Source organism: Trichosurus vulpecula, chromosome 9 (genome assembly GCF_011100635.1).
Source record: "Trichosurus vulpecula isolate mTriVul1 chromosome 9, mTriVul1.pri, whole genome shotgun sequence".
Lineage (NCBI taxonomy): Eukaryota > Metazoa > Chordata > Mammalia > Diprotodontia > Phalangeridae > Trichosurus > Trichosurus vulpecula.
In genome coordinates, this window is record NC_050581.1 from 99,175,162 (window position 1) to 99,191,857 (window position 16,696).

Below are 16,696 nucleotides of genomic sequence, written 5' to 3' on the forward strand. Positions count from 1 at the left end.
TTCAGCTACAAGACTGTTAACCTTTCATTTGCATGTCATGGGTTAAGTGTTTAACATGTCTTAGGTCAATTCTTGTGATAAGTAAAATTCCCTTGTCATCTCTCTGATGGGAGTATAAATCAATGTTGTTAGCTCTGGTATATTATAAATCATAGAATAAGCATTACATGCAAAGGAAGGGGTTAACAAGGTGTGGAATGTGATTTTTGCCTTCACTAACCAGAACCTTCACATTTTATTGCTCCTTGAAGTTAGACTGTACCACATAGGGATTTTTGTTCCTACTAGTGTCAATAAGATAAACGTCATTTTACTGAATAATTAGTATCAGGCAATTTTGTTCTAAAGAAATCACTGGGACATATTCACTATTCATAGAAAAATTTCATCTTTATGTGTATAAATTAAACTTAATGTCTTGAAGAAAAACATTTTTTCACTGCTAAATGTAATTTTGCAAGCTAAAAGCTTTATAAGTTCAAAGTGAAAAGTATAGATATACTAGTACAAATATAATTTTGAAACAAATTATACTTAAATTAGTTTGATTTTATCCCTATGCCAAATTAACATTAATTGATATTATAATCTGAATTTTTGTACCATAAATAACTATTGCTTAAGAACATATTTAAGCCTAGTCTAAGTGAATATGCATCATTAATGGAGATTTATGGTGAAAGTACCCTGTTTTATCAGATATCATTTTTGGTTTAATGAAAAATAATATATATTTTTTGTTTTGAGTAGAATTTATTATGCTCAAGCTTAATTTGATATCAAGGATTATGTATGTATTCAGTTGGATTGAATTAAAATTTAAAAACATGAAATACTGACCATTTTTAATAATCATAATTGTACTCCTTCATTCTTTCTAGCCTTTAACTTTGATACTTATTTGGAACTGAGATGTCATAGGATTTAGAAGTCTTCTATGATATAAGGGTTTAACCAAACCTAAATTTTAACCTAAATTTAATTATTTAATTAAAGAAGAAAAATTAAAAACTCACCCTAAAAATTTACTGAAAAATATTATCTGGTACATACCTGAAAAATATGATATCCATACTAAAAAGTCTTATAACTACTTATGCTTTATTCATATCTATTAGGTAGTTTTAGAATTTAGAATTAAGTCAATTTAATTGACCAATGGTTGAAGAATAGGAACAATTTTCAAAAGTGAAATTGCAAATTATACATAACAATATGAAAATATGTTCCAGATCACTTAAATTAAGAGAAATTACAATTAAAACAACTTTGGAGGTTTTATTTTGCACTGCAAATTGGCAAAAGTGACAAAAAAACAGAAACCACGTTAGAGGGGCTGTGGGAAGACAGGTGTACTAACATTACACTGCTGGTGTTTTTACATTCTGAATATCAATTTAAAATAATGCAAGAAAAATGATTAAGGTTTGTCTTGATGCTCCCACTTCTCACTTATGTCCCAAGGAAATTAAAGACAGAAACAAAAGGTCTAATATATAACAAAATATTCATAGCAACATTCTTTGTGGTAGCAAAAAAGGTGGAAATAAAGTGGGTGTATGTAAAAATTATGACATGCAGATAATGAAATGTTATTGTTTATTGGAAAATACTGATTATGAGGAAATCAGAAAAATGTGGAAAGATCTGTATAAACTGATGGAGGGTGAAATAGGTAGAATCAAAAGAAAAATAGAGCCAAAGGTAGGAACCGAACTTGTGATTTCCTTGATATAGGGAAATCTTGGTGAGGAAAATCCTACCAATGCAGTTCAGCAGTTCTTTACAACTTACAGTCTTAGAGATTTGCCAGGAGCACTGAGAGGTTAAATAACTTAGCCAAGGTCATACAATCATATCAGATGCAGAATATTTTGAATCCAAGGCAGGTCTTTCTGGTTCTAAAGTGAGCTCATTATGCCATTACTTCAACAGTGTAATTAAATAACTTTAAGGAAGTTAAATTCTAAGTAAATGAAAAAATGAAAAATTCAAAGAAGATCATGGAGAACAGATAATATATCAGATCACCTTTCTTGTGATAATGAAGTAGGGACTATTAATTAGGTCAGAATGTTATACTGTACATTGTTAGACAGCATCAACTTTTTGTCATAAGGGAGAGTTTATTTAAGGGGGCAGTGAGCTTTGTTTTTCTTTGATATAAAAATAAAATATATCTGTAAAACATCTAAAAATTAATAGCTGTAAACTTGAATCACAAGATTTTATAGCTGTAAAGGAGTTGAAGATTATTCCAATCCACTCATTTAACAAGGAAGAAAAAAACATAAAAAAGCCATGTAACATAAGAAATTGATCCTTTGTATTCATCTTTTCAGTTGTTATATAATTAGAGAATATTTTATGTTGCCAAAGCATATTGTCATACAACTACAATATTTATGGTATTGTAAGTGGTATGTATCATAAAGAATTAATTTTTAAAAAAAATTATTTAATTTTAAATTAATTATTTTTTAAATTAATAATTATAATTAATAGGAAAAACACTACAGGTTTCTCTATTTTAGAATCATAGATACAGAGCTGAAAGGGACCTCAGAGACCATCTAGTGAAACCTCTTCTTTTTAGAGATAAGAAAATGGATCCAAGGAGATTGAGTGAGCCATGTGACTCATCATCCATGGTTCCATGGGTAGTAACAGAGGTGATCTTTGATCCTAGTTCCTCTGACTCTGAACCAGGTGTCTAGACAATCATGTTCCTTGCCAGATTTTCCTTAATAGATGCTCTAAAGCTGGAATTAGACTATGAGTCATTGAGCATAATAAAAAACTAGAAACTTTTCTATATAAACGATGACAGATATGTTTATTTCATGTCTTGGGCCTTAGATAAATGAAATTTTGTCCATTTTCTTTGTCAGATTAACTCTCAGGTCATCTTTCTGTTTATGGTTTAACATAATACACTCATTTTCTCTGTAACTTTGGTCTGAAGACAGAGACAAAGCTTGGGTTACTTTGATAATTGGAAGGAGCAGTAGTTTTATTTTTATTGTTATTTCATTTACCCAGAATACAATTCGTCCATGCCTTCTCATACTGTTTAATTCTTGTTTATATATTCTCATATATCTTCCAAGGAGGTTTAGGGAGTGGTATCCTACGAAATGACTAAAAGCCTACCTTTTTTTTTCTATTAGTATCTGAGAGATACTAATATACCAGTTGGATCATTCTCATTTATCTCATTCTGATTTTTACTATATAACTAACGTTTCCCTTCAGGTCATACATATCCCTTATAATAGCTTTTATACCACATACTGCCTCAACATCACTATTCATAATATCCTATTGCCTACTTAAAACCCACAAGTTTCTAGCTTTTTGTTGTCCTTCAGATGGCATATAATTCTAATTTTTCCGATGTCACAATATTCTGTGATTCAGCGCCATGTAACATTAAATAGGAAAAAAATTATGTTAAAGTGGTTTTATAGTTGCAAATTGTATGGGATCATTCAAAGTACTACACTATTTCCAAAATCATCCTAATCTTCTGCTGCTTAATTCTGAGCCTATGTCAGTGTCGATTTGCAATATTTGGCTGACCCTCTGCTGCCTTGATGCCAGTCTGTTCTAGGCTGATGAATCCCATCTCCATCTATGGAAATTTCTCTTTTTCCTCAAGGATCTACTTGGATTATTTCCTGCTCCATAGTGCTTTCTCTGATTCCTGGGTTCCTCCTCTCCTCACCTGAAAATTATCTCTCTCCCACTTAAATTTCTTTAAACATTAAAAAAAATCTTTTAGTATGTCCTTAACAAACAACATGAGCATTTCAGCATGCAAAGAACAATAGGAAGAAGATGGTGTGTGAAACTGAACTCATGTACAGCTTATTTTTATGCTTATTACATTCAACATGTAGTATAAAAATTATTCAGCCTGTCTGTATCTTCTTATGAGCTCTCTATTGTATCTATTTTTTTTTAAAATGCAATTTATTTATTTAACATATTTGGTTTTCAGCATTGATTTTCACAACATTTTGAATTACGAATTTTCTCCCCATTTCTACCCTCCCCCCCACTCCAAGATGGCTTATATTCTGGTTGCCCTGTTCCCCAGTCAGCCCTCCCCTCTATCACCCCCCTCCCCTCTCATCTCCTTTTCCCTTCCTTTCTTGTAGGGCAAGATAAATTTCTACGCCCCATTGCCTGTGTATCTTATTTTTTAGTTGCATATAAAAATTTTTTTGTTTTTGAACATCTGATTTTAAAACTTTGAGTTCCAAATTCTCTTCCCTCTTCCCTTCCCACCCACCCTCCCTAAGAAGTTGAGCAATTCAACCTAGGCCACACATGTATTATTATGTATAACCCTTCCACAATACTCATGTTGTGAAAGGCTAACTACATTTTGCTCCTTCCCAACCCATCCCGCTTTATTGAATTTTCTCCCTTGACCCTGTCCCCTTTCCAAAGTGTTTGTTTTGATTACCTCCACCCCCATCTGCCCTCCCCTCCATCATCCCCCCGCCTTTTATTTTTTTTTTTATTTTTTATCTTCCTCCCTCTTCTTTCCTGTGGGGTAAGATACCCAACTGAGTATGTATGGTATTCCCCCTCCGGCCAAATCTGATGAGAGCAAGGTTCACTCATTCCCCCCTCACCTGCCCTCTCCCCTCCTCCCATAGAACTGCTTCCTCTTGCCACCTTTATGCGAGATAATCCACCCCGTTCTATCTCTCCCTATCTCCCTCTCTCAGTATGTTACTCTCTCATCCCTTAATTTCATTTTATTTCTTTTAGATATCTTCCCTTCATCTTCAACTCACCCTGTGTCTGCTCTCTCTCTTTTACATATATATATATATACATATATATACACACATATATAAACATATATATATACACATACATACATATACACATAGATATATACATACATACACATTCACTTATATATACATAAACATATATATATATATATATATATATATACACACACACACACACATACATACATGCATATTCCCTTCAACTACCCTAATACTGAGGTCTCATGAATCATACTCATCATCTTTCCATGTAGGAATGTAAACAAAACAGTTCAACTTTAGTAAGTCCCTTGCAATTTCTGTTTCTTGATTACCTTTTCATGCTTCTCTTGATTCTTGTGTTTGAAAGTCAAATTTTCTATTCAGTTCTGGTCTTTTCACTGAGAGAGCTTGAAAGTCCTCTATTTTATTGAAACTCCATATTTTGCCTTGGAACATGATACTCAGTTTTGCTGGGTAGGTGATTCTAGGTTTTAATCCTAGCTCCATTGACCTCCGGAATATCGCATTCCAAGCCCTTCGATCTCTTAATGTAGAAGCTGCCAGATCTTGGGTTATTCTGATTGGGTTTCCACAATACTCAAATTGTTTCTTTCTGGCTGCTTGCAGTATTTTCTCCTTGATCTGGGAGCTCTGGAATTTGGCAACAATATTCCTAGGAGATTTCTTTTTGGGATCTATTTGAGGAGGCGATCGATGGATTCTTTCAATTTCTATTTTGCCCTGTGGCTCTAGAATATCAGGGCAGTTCTCCTTGATAATTTCCTGAAAGATGGTATCTAGGCTCTTTTTTTGATCATGGCTTTCAGGTAGTCCAATAATTTTTAAATTATCTCTCCTGGATCTATTTTCCAGGTCAGTGGTTTTTCCAAGGAGATATTTCACATTGTCTTCCATTTTTTCATTCCTCTGGTTCTGTTTTATAATATCCTGATTTCTCATAAAGTCACTAGCTTCCACTTGCTCCAATCTAATTTTTAAAGTAGTATTTTCTTCAGTGGTCTTTTGGACCTCCTTTTCCATTTGGCTAATTCTGCCTTTCAAGGCATTCTTCTCCTCATTGGCTTTTTGGAGCTCTTTTGCCATTTGAGTTAGTCTGTTTTTTAAGGTGTTGTTTTCTTCAGTGTATTTTTCAGTATTTTTTTGGGTCTCCTTTAGCAAGTCATTGACTTGTTTTTCATGGTTTTCTCACATCCTTCTCATTTCTCTTCCCAATTTTTCCTCTACTTCTCTAACTTGCTTTTCCAAATCCTTTTTGAGTTCTTCTATGGCCTGGGGCCAGTTCATGTTTTTCTTGGAGGCTTTTGTTGTAGGCTCTATGACTTTGTTGTCTTCTTTAGGCTGTATGTTTTGGTCTTCTTTGTCACCAAAGAAAGAATCCAAAGTCTGAGACTGAATCTGGGCGCGTTTTCGCTGCCTGGCCATATTCCCAACCAACTAACTTGACCCTTGAGTTTTTCAGTGGGGTATGACTGCTTGTAGACTTACGAGTTCTATGTTCTACGTTTGGGGGGGAGGTGCCAGCTCTGTCAGAGCCGCACTCCTCCTTCCCCAAGGACCCCCAGTCCAGACTGGGCTTAGATCTTCAGCAGGCTGTTGCACTCCTGCTCTGATCCGCCGCTTAATTCCTCCCACCAGGTGGGCCTGGAGCAGGAAGTAACAACAGCTGTAGCTGCCCCACCTCCGCTGCCCCCGGGGCTGGAAGCCGAACCGCGAACTCCTTCCACTCCCGCAGCTTTTCCCACTAACCTTCTCCGCAGTCTTTGGTGTTTGTGGGTCGAGGGGTCTGGTAACCGCCGCAGCTCACATATTCAGGGCGCTAGGGCCCCCTCCGCCTGGCTTCTGGTCTGGATGGTCCACGCCGCTCAGGCTGGGCTCTGCTCCACTCCGTTCTCAGCTCCCAGCTCCCAGCTCTGTGTGGAATAGATCTCACCCAGAGACCATCCAGGCTGTCCTGGGCTGGAGCCCTGCTTCCCTCTGCTGTTCTGTGGGTTCTGCCGTTCTAGAATTGGTTCAGAGCCATTTTTATAGGTTTTTGGAGGGACTCGGGTACGGAGCTCACTCTAATCCATGCTTACCAGCCACCATCTTGGCTCCGCCCCCGTATCTATTTTTTAATGTTTCCTAGATGTCCTTGTTTCATTGTATTACGCTAACTGCCCACTAACACTGCCTCCTCCCCAAAATGAAAGTGCTCCCTTACAATAAATAGGCATAGTCCAACAAAAGAAATCAGTACTTTATTTAAATTTCTTAGAAGAGTTAGCTTTTGCAATTTTCATCTTCTTCCTTACATTATAGTTTTGTGTAATCTAGCCTTGGGAGTAAAGACTATATTTGATTTAATCTTTATCACTTTTTTCTCCCTGGGCTTTTGTGACATTACTATCTCCTTGTTTTTGAATCTAATCCAAGGTTCTGATTCGGCCCTTTTTCTACTTTTCCCTCTATGCCCTATTTCTCTGAGTGACTTCATAAGATCTGATGGGACAGATGACTGTCAGATCTATAATCCATCTCCATTTCTCCTGAGATCCAATCTGCATTAAAAACTGCCTGTTGGATGGTTCAAACTGTATGCCCCTCAAACACAGCATATTCCTGGCAGAATTCTTTTTCATTTCTCCAAAGGAACAACTTCTCTTCTGAATTTCCGTGGAAATACCACCATTCTTCCTGTCTCCCAGGTTCAGTACCTTGATGTAATCCTCTTTCCTTACTTAGTTAACTCCCTGTGGTGTTAATGGGATTAAAGATCTTCCCGGCCCATTCAATAGGGCTTTTACTTACACCCTTTACTTACTAGGTGAGAGGCCCCAGGTCGCACCCTTTTGCTTTTTAGGTCTTGTGAAGTGTGAAACCCTCAGGGCCCTAAGGAGATGTGCTAAGACCAGAGCCAATTGTATGTGCACTGAGTTCTAGCCAATCAGATGTGCATGAATTCAGCCAATCAGAGTCCAGAGATCTAGCCAATCAGATGCTGGCTAGGACTGTATATAAAGAGAGCCCAGCATGTGAGAGAAGCAGAACTAAGAGCAGCAAATTTGAGAGGAGAATTGAGAAGCTGACATCAAGAAGACATTGATGTAGCCAGTGTTGAGAGAGATTGCAGAGCAGAGAGTGCAGACAAGAGAGTGGTGGAGATCAAAGAGCTGAGAATACATAGTATTGGGTGATTGGAGAACCAAGAATCCAAAGAATCCAGGAGACTGCAAGGACTCTCCAAGGGCTTTCAGAACTGTGGGACAGGACACAGGCAATCAGACAGTTAGGATTCATGAGTGATAGTTTATGGGAAGGCCTTAGCAGGGGGGAAGGGTACAGGATAACTTGGTTCCTTGCTATAATGCTGCGTTATAATTTCCTTGTTGCTATGTTGAGGTGGGCTTACTGGCTTTGGAATATTACTGCTATATCGAATTGGAGTCATTGGTTTGGGGATTTGATACTCTGGTGTCTGGATTCCTCTGCCTTCTACCTAGAGAGTTTTTCATACTTTGTGATTCTGAACCATACAGGCATGTTCATGGTCATCCTCGAGGTCATGAATCTTGCCTTACTAATACACTCCAGTGGCATTATCATGGATTTGCCTGGTAAATGTACTGGGCTTGATAGCATGTTACAATGTCATCTGTAAACAGAAGCATTTAAAAACTTTGCCACTGACTGTAAATCTTTCTTTCGTTGAGACCTTTTGCATAGGACTGTCATGAAAAACATCTTCATGTGTGGTGATCTGAATTCTGAGGAGCTGGATTTAGATCCTGGATTTTTCACATATTAATAATTAGTGTTACTTTGGACAAGTGTCAATTTCTCCAGGTCTCAAAATGGGGCAATTGGAGTAGATGATCTCTAAGTTTCTTTTTAGCTCAAAATACTTTGATCCTGTGAAGGTTCCTGTAGAAAATTTCCTATGAAAATTTGCTCCATTCCTTCTCTTGTTTATATCAAAGTTGTTCCCAATGCTAGCTTAGATAATTAATATATAAGCTGCACGAACTTGAGATAACAGGACTGTTGATTAGTAGTTTCTAATTTTTTTCTTTTCCCTTTTTTTTTTTTTACTGTGGAAGTATCCATTTGTGATCTTTTCTGTTCTCAGGTCAAGCTAAGACAGCAAGCATTTATTGTTGTTCTTATAGTTTTTGTTGAGTCTGACACTTTGTGGCCCCTTTGGGGTTTTTCTTGGCAAAGATACTGGAGCAGATTGCCATTTCCTTCTGCAGCTCATTTTACAGATGAGAAAATTGAGGTGAACAGGATTAAGTGACTTGCCCAGGGTCATACAGCCAGTAAGTGTCTGAGGCCAAATTCGAACTCAGGAAGAGAAGTCTTCCTGACTCCAGGTCCAGCACTCTATCCACTGTACTACCAAGGTGCCCTAGCATTTATTAAGCATCTGCTACATGTCAGAGACTAAGCTAAGCATTATAGAGATACAAAGAAAGGCAAAAACAGTACTTTTTCTTAAAGAGCTCATGGTTTAAGAGCAAGAAAACATACAAATACTTATGTACAAACAAGATACATACATATAGGAAAAACTGGACATGATTTCAGAGGAAAGAACCTAACATTAAAAGGGATAAAGAAAGACTTCAGTCTTCCCCTCCATGAGATAATTTTGACTGATTTTAAATTGGTATCTCTAATCTTTTGTATGTACTTAGACATAATCAGCAGTTCTTCCAGTCACTTACTTTTTATAAGTAGTTTTTATTTCTTTATGATCATAAACAAATGGAGGAATTCTATTATTGTCACCAATGGGAATCTAGAGTCCTGTAAAAAATTCTAGTAGATCTATTCCATTTTGCATCTATTTGTTGTTCTCCTTATAATTCATCTAAACTGTTTTGGTATAATTTGTCTTAGCTGGATCTCATGCAAAACTCTCCAGAGAATTATTATTTTTTATCGACTGCTTTTTATTGTTTTATGGTACAGTACTACTTTTAATCTTTTACTATTCTCTTCTGTCGTGTTTTAGAAATGATATTGTGCTCTAAACCAGTGTTGGATTTGATTTGTATCTGTTTGGCAAGGACATTAAGCATTTAGTGGCCAAGCTGTAATTTGTGAGATCTTTGCATCTCCTCTTCATTGTGAAAACTTTCATAATTGGTTAAACTTCTCCCAGACTTTGTAATAGAAATGTCTCCCCTACATTTTCAGTTAATAGCTTGTTTCAGTGGCTAGAAGTGGAGCTGCTGTAATCACACACTGTAACTTCCTCATTTTCATTCATTGTTTTAGTTAAATGTTTACTTGGACCTTTGTTCTGACTGGTCATTCATATGACGTGCAAAAGGTACAGCCAGTTGTGAAGTGACTGCTACGTCAGTACTTATTTTCCTCCAGTCTATTCTAATGGACTGTATTTAATTTTTTTATGCCATCCAGCACTTGTCACATCTTGTGTTTGCTTACCATCTTTTTGATAACATTAATAACATAAAAGTATAATTTATGTTTTCTTTATATTAATAAAAAAGTACTGAGTAGTGGTAAAGTCTTTGGCTTTTCTTCATTTCTTAAACCTGTATACCAGATAAACTAGGCTTTTGGCCCTTAAAGGGAAAATGCAACAATCCATTCAAATTTTTTGTTCTAAATTTGTTAGGATTATTGCATATGAACATTTAAGTTTGCTTAATCATCTTGTTTTCAATTTTGAGATTTCTTTATTGGGATCTTTAGAATAAGACCCTGCCTAAATACACAATCCTCAGTTTTTTCATTTGACAGTGCCTACTGGTACATTTTAAAATTGAAGAAAAACCCCAAAACTTCTTAATCAGTGTATGCATTTTCTCATGTTTTCATATCTCCATCATTACTTCAGTGTGTCTTTGATCTCATCAAGGTGGATACTTGCATTGTGAACCATAATCCATTCATGCCTTTTTGTCCTATGCAATTCTTCTCCACGTTGTGCTATAAATTTCCCATAGGGGGTTTTGCCCCTGGAGTTCTTCCTCTAGGTCAGGGGTTCTTAACCTTTTTTGTGTCATGGAATCCTTTTTCATTCTGATAAACCCTATGGACCCTTTCTCAGAACAAAGTTTTAAAACAAACAAAATAAAATACATAGGAATATAAAGAAAACCAATTACATTGAAATATAATTATCAAAATATTTTTAAAGAAGTTCAGTGACCCCAGATTAAGAACTCTTGATTTTATCTTTAACATATGAGGACACCAGTGTAGCATTTAGTCTGTCTTGACCATGTATGCTTTATTATTTACTTTTTAATATTTGAAGAGCCTGTGTTTATATCATATGAGTATTCTATCAATGCAGTTTGGAAATCTTCCAGGTCTTGGTAGACTTTCTTTGTGTATTGCTCTGCTAAAAAAAGTCATTTTTCAGTGTCCACTCCATTGATGAGTCTTTCTACACTTTATGAGGATGGTCTTTTGATGACAGATCTACAGTCCACTCCCAGCTAGTATGTAAAACCTTTACAGATTTGCAGACTCTGCCAGTGCCTGTATCTCAGTGTCATAACCTAGGTCACTTATCTGCCATGATGAAATTTCAGAGGAGGCTTTAGTGCAGGAATTATAAGCTTTTTATTTGAATGAAAATTATATCTTAAATTTAGAGAATCACTATATGTAACATATATCATATATTTTATGTATATATTATGAAAAGTTTTATTTTTCTAGTTTTACTGCAAGTTTTTTTATGACCCAGGAAAAGTCACTTCAAATTTATTTGCTAACATAATGAGGATAATAACACTCTATAGATCATGATCTTTGGGGAAGATGTTAAATGTCAAATAAGGTCAACATAGAAAAAATGTTTTTAGAAATAAGATTTGTTTAGCTTGGCAACCAGCAAGTAGAAAAATATTTGCAAATACAGTATATGGTATTCGAAAATTCAAGAATAAGGAATAGAGGTTTGCATGCGTTGAGTAGAACAGAGAAAATAATTTAGAAAAGTTAGTGGGAGAAAAATGTCAAAAGGCTTTGAATGTCAAAGACTTTATAATTTCATATACAAAGCCAATTAGGAATAAAGTAATAGCTTTGGTGAAAATTTCATAACAAGGTTTGAATAATAGGGAGCATAACTAGACTTGTGATTTCATTGGTATTGGGAATCATAGATGAGTAAACTCCCATTACCAGTAAAAGTTGTTACCTTTTAATTTTTTTTGGTGAGAGAGTTACCTAGAGCACAGATGGGTTGACTTACCTAGGATCACACCGTCAATATATATCAAAGGTAGATCTTCTTGGTTCTGAGGCCAGCTCTTTCCACTATAAAACATTACCTTTTGTATAAATAATATTTAGAGGAAAATGGCTATTAAATTAGAAGATCATCTGAGTGGAAACAGGTATGCTAGTATCCTTGAGAGATTTAGACTCTAACAATGTGAATCAGAAATGGTGTCATAAGAGATGATCTCAGAAAATTTAGAGTATTTTGTTAAAATAAAGAAATAAATTACATTTTCACTCGTTACCCAAAAGGAATTAAACATTTTATTTCAGGGTCCTTAGGAACATAAATTGAGAATGATAGGATGTACCAAATCTTTAATTAAATGCAATTTTATGAATATTGGATCCCTAATGATAATAGGCGAATCAAGAGAGAAGGCTTTTTTTCTTGCAAGGAACAAAATTTTTGTTTTGAATATGGTTAAATATTCTACTAATCTTTTTGTTTTCTGTGATCACACAATAAATATGTTGTGAGATGTAAACATCAGTGGAAAAATATTGAAAGAGCATATGTCCCTGGGCTCCTGAGTTCCTGGTTGAGAATGAACTAAAAATCAACAGGTTTCCTGTAAAAAATTTTTCGAAGATTTATATTGTTAAAATCTGAGGCTTATAAGTATTTTGACAGAAATATAAATGTTAAAATAACACATTGAGCAGAGTATTTCACTAAAAATAATTTTACAATATAGAGTAACAAGCTTTTATTTTTCTGAATTTATATTCTTATTACACTTGTGACTCATGAGAATCAGATGGTAGATTAGACATTTTATAGAAAATTCTTATATTTTAAATGATGAACTTGAAATTGAAATCATTTGTAAATGATTTCTATTTGTGTGTATAATGCAAATGTGTTTTCTATTTGATTTTTCCTCCTTAGGTGTTTGGAAATCTCCTTTTTTTTTTTTTCAAAATAAAAGAGTTTATATATTTTACAGGCAAGAGGGAGTCATCGGAGTTTTTTGAGTAGGACAGTAAAATGATCAAACCTGTGCTTTAGGAATACCACTGGCAGCTGGGTAGAGAATGGATTAAACTGGAGGAGAGACAAGGAGAGCAATTGGGAAGCCTTTGCAATAGTTGGGTGAGGGGTTATGAGGGCCTGAACTAAGGTGGCAGTTGTGTGACTAGAAAGACATTGGATGCAAAAATGTTATGGAAGTAGACATAGCAAGTCTTTGCAAGTAACTGGATATGAAGGGTGAGCAAGAATGAAGAGTTGATAATACTGATGTTATAGACCTGCCTGGGAGAGAGAAAGAATGATGGAATCCTCAACATAAATAATGAAGTTAAGTAGTGACTGGGTTTGGAAATCTCCTTGATATTATTATTTATGAAATTATTTATTCAGACCTTAGGTTATTTGAGAAAATGTTGCATTTGGAATACTAGAGTTTTGTTTAATCCTTGCCCCTAATGGGGAAAATGGGTTGTTAGTAAGGAGAACCTTCTCCTCTGATTTGAATGCTTGAATTATTTTGAAATAATTTGATATCTATTATTTTATAGGAATTTCAACAGCCATCCTTATCTAGTCTAGAAACCTTAATGGTGTCACAACAGTCTGAAATTGACTTTTTACAGGAGAAATTGAAAATAGCAAATTTTAAACTGTCAGAGAAGAGTTCTTCTACCAGTATTTGTATGGGAAGCATCATCTCAAGAACTGGAAGAATATACGAGGTAGAGAAATTTTACTGTATTGTATATGTCATGATGATTTCAGTCAAACAGTTTTGCTTGGGAGAAGGTCCAAAAAACTCCACAAAACAAATTTTTATTTATTGCTACTTACTTTAAAAGCTTATTTAAAGGAATTATCTTCTAAAGACTTCTTAAAATAACCATTGATTTGAAGTAGAAAGTTTTACTTGGTCATGATAGATTCATAAATTACTTGGAGGATCATTTATTTATACATTTAAAAATTAATATTTATCAGGTTCCATATAATTTATTGAAGACTCGTATGCTTTTCTTGCCCTAAAAGTGAACATAGATTTAGTTGATATTAAAAATCAGTAGTAGATATAATGCTGATCAAGCTTGACACATTCATTTCAACTGTTAAAGACTTTTGATCTCAAGATAAGATGCAGGACAGTCATCTGTAGTTTAAAAACCAGAAGTTACAAAATAGCTAATCTTTCATCTAGATGTCATATTTTACATCTGAAAAGTTGTATAATTTGTCGATATAGAGCTGGCCCTAGAGTCAGGATGTCTTGGGCAAGCCTAGCATTTAGCACATACTGGTTGTAAGATACTGGGCAAGTCATTTAACTACTCACTGTCCCAGGAAATGTAAGATTATAGGTTATTGAATAGTTGCTGATCTGTATTGGTAGAAGGCATTTTCTCCCAGGGAATTGCCTATGTAAATCAAATCACAGCTTCTCTCTACCTCCCTACCCTATTTACATATAGTAAAATAATGTTAAATCATTTCCCCCACATCACAGATACAAAGAGGAACCTCTGTATTGTAATTAATGAAGAAATTGAAAGATTTAGGATAGTATAGTTACTTATGTGAAAATGTTCCCATCTTTGTTTTCCTTTTAAAGTCATCATTGCTTTTCTTGGCATTACCTCAAAGATAATTAGAAACCTTTATCTAATTAAAATATCAGTGTGACAATCTTACATTGTAAAAATATTGTCTCTGGATCAGTTAATAAAACCATTTTTTCTGCTCAAAATAAGGAGTTTCAAAATGCTTCTCTTCAAGTTTCTATCACTTAATTATTTTAATCAAAGTATATTACTTTGATAATGATATAATATTTTCTAGAAAAGCAATGGGATTAAGGTATTTATTAATACAAAAATTTTCTACTTTTAGCACTTGCGAATTTGTCTTGTAAGTTGAACAAAAATCTTGATATTAGCTACTTAAGATTAGACCCAGAGATGTAAAGTGGCATTTTATTTGCTTACTCTAAAATAATCTGTAGTTTTTAGAGAAAATGTTCATTTGACATAATTACAGTATTTGGTTTTTGCCATTTTTTTAGTTTAGACAAGTACATAATGATAAAATATATTTAAATGAAAAAGATTATAAAACTCTGAATTAACATTTATAGGTCCTAATGTTAGCTTGTTTGCAAGTTACCGAAGTTGAAAAAAATACCTCTGGACAGTTCATTGTTCCTCATAAAAATTTAGAAAATGAGAGGGAATATTCTGAATGGAACTTTATTTCTTTTTTTCATGAGGACATGAAGTATGAACAAGATGCTGCCCAGCTTAATAGTGGTGCTTTCACATATTCCTTCTCCAGATTGCTATATGAAGCTGTACATAATATAAACACATATTCTTGTCTCTAGTTAGCCACATTATAGTTAATGACCATATGGTCATTATGGTATAAGATCTACTGTCTGTTGTATTTATATTCCTCAAGCATATTGTTCCTTCAACTTCACAGTGTGTTAAACTATTTCAAAGGGAAAAAAAATCCTTTCCCTCTTGTTTCTGGTTGTCCTATCAAGTGTAACCTTGGACCCTTATAGAGCAATTAGACCAGCCTCCATCCCCTCCTTTGTAATGAGGTTTCTTGCATTTCTGAGTCTATAACCCTTTAGTCTTCCCTAATGGGACATCATTATTCTGAAAGAAACAATGTAAATGTAAATGAATATTCTCATTAACGAGTCACAGAGAAACCTTTAGCGGTAGCACTGTGGTAATTCTGCTTGTTATTTCTCTGGTATTCCATGCAGGATTTTTTTATAATTCATTATTAGTATTCAAAATTACTTGTTCTTTAATTTTGCATGTCTTTCATAATCCAGTGTTCCAACTAGTTCAACCATGTCCTTGTTTTATTCTCGAGGAACCACCTGTGAAACGTTCAAGGTCTCTGTCCCCAAAGAGGTGTTTTAAAGACTCAGAGGACCTCAAGAAACTTAAAGCTGCTGAAAGGAAGATTGAAAACTTAGAGAAGACACTGCAGCTAAAGGTGAATGTTAAAAAAAAATCTCTTTGGTGTTAACCTTGCAGAGGTAAAGATATACCAAAGCAAATATACACTTTGCAAAATATTCATTTATATCTTATTATGTATCTGAATTACTGGTGGAAAAATGTAAGTGCTTGGTTTCATTTTTAAGAGTTCTAAGGACCATACGGTAATGAAAATGCTAGATGCTACTAAAAGTGAATGTAGTCTGTCCACTTTTTGCATTATATGAGAAGGTTTTGGTGGGAAATATTTTTGTTTCTAATTTCCTGGATATAGACATAGTGTTTATACTGAATAAAAGTAATGAAGTATATATGTGTGTATGTATACACACACACATATACACATACACATACATATACATATATACACACATACATAGAAACATGTTTATATATGCATACTTTGGTGTGTATATACACACACATACACATAAACTACTTATAGTGGGAGAATATATATATATACATATATATATAAACATAAACATATATGTGTGTGTATCTATATCTACATATCCCTTCTCCCCTCTATTGATACAATTTATTAACCCTCTCTGATTGAATGGCTAGGCTTTAAGAAATGCTGTGTAGTGGAAAAATTCAGTACCTCTCAGCCAACTGGGTGACAAGCCTCCCCTAAT

General features: G+C 34.6%; 1 protein-coding gene across 1 annotated transcript in view; it reads left to right on the top strand.

The window, feature by feature from the left end:
* CNTLN (centlein) overlaps positions 1–16,696 on the top strand; it is a 440,159-nt gene that overhangs the window by 211,533 nt on the left and 211,930 nt on the right. The window contains exons 10-11 of the mRNA XM_036739595.1: positions 13,590–13,763; positions 15,925–16,050. Coding sequence (XP_036595490.1) covers positions 13,590–13,763; positions 15,925–16,050 — 300 coding nt within the window. The remainder of the gene's footprint in view (positions 1–13,589; positions 13,764–15,924; positions 16,051–16,696) is intronic.